The following is an 843-nucleotide window of genomic DNA, read 5'->3' as shown; positions in this document are numbered from 1 at the left end:
CCTTTGTGCAACGCCATCTTCGGCCGCATCGCCGGCGAGGCGTCGCGCCTGGCGCACTACAACAAGCGCTCGACCATCACCTCGCGGGAGATCCAGACGGCCGTGCGGCTCCTGCTGCCCGGCGAGCTGGCCAAGCACGCCGTGTCCGAGGGCACCAAGGCCGTCACCAAGTACACCAGCTCCAAGTAGAGCGCCTCGGACCGACAATTTTAACCCAAAGGCTCTTTTAAGAGCCACCCACATACTTCTTAAAAGAGCTTTAACACAACAGCATCTCGGATTTTTTGGTGTGGAATTGTTAGGGAGTGGTAAACAACTGAAAGTCTTGTAATCGCCTATCAGAGGTGGTGAGAATTAAAGTTGTGTGTCTGAAATCCTTGATGCATTTTTTTTTTCAGCTTAAAGCAAATTAAAATGGGTTGGTTTCATAAGTGGTAACAATAAAATCGCGTTTCCAATAAACGTAACTAGCTTTTTTTTTTTGCAGAAGTGTACGCTGTGCTACATAATAAACGTAGCTTCCACTGCCTACATTAACATATCCATCCCAAAAAAATGGAGAGGAGGGGCAAATAGAAACCCCGATCACTTTTTCTTCATAGCCGTTTCCTCATAAGCTTAATTTTTTTTTTCGTTTCTGTATAAGAAGACAGGAAGTGGTCTGCTGGATGGGAAGACAACGGTAGGGTGGCTAGAAGAAGCGAGGACAGCTGTTGGGCAGGGTAGACGCTTTGGGAGCACAAGCTGTCCGGGAACCCGGGATCACCGGTCAGCGCGGAGCCGGCGCCGGCATTACTCCCCGTCCCGACAGCCGCGCGGGCTTTTCGAAATTCTCGAATCGCC

General features: G+C 50.1%; 1 protein-coding gene across 1 annotated transcript in view; it reads left to right on the top strand.

The window, feature by feature from the left end:
• The window catches only part of LOC104278286 (histone H2B 1/2/3/4/6-like), a 379-nt gene extending 190 nt beyond the window's left edge, over positions 1-189 (top strand). Inside the window, exon 2 of the mRNA XM_009875211.1 lies at positions 40-189. Coding sequence (XP_009873513.1) covers positions 40-189 — 150 coding nt within the window. The remainder of the gene's footprint in view (positions 1-39) is intronic.
• Positions 190-843: the final 654 nt, after the last annotated feature.

The sequence above is a fragment of the Apaloderma vittatum genome, unplaced genomic scaffold, assembly GCF_000703405.1.
Source record: "Apaloderma vittatum isolate BGI_N311 unplaced genomic scaffold, ASM70340v1 scaffold20628, whole genome shotgun sequence".
NCBI classification, from domain to species: domain Eukaryota; kingdom Metazoa; phylum Chordata; class Aves; order Trogoniformes; family Trogonidae; genus Apaloderma; species Apaloderma vittatum.
The sequence above is the reverse complement of the archived record's forward strand: the minus strand, read 5'-3'. Positions and strand labels throughout refer to the sequence as shown.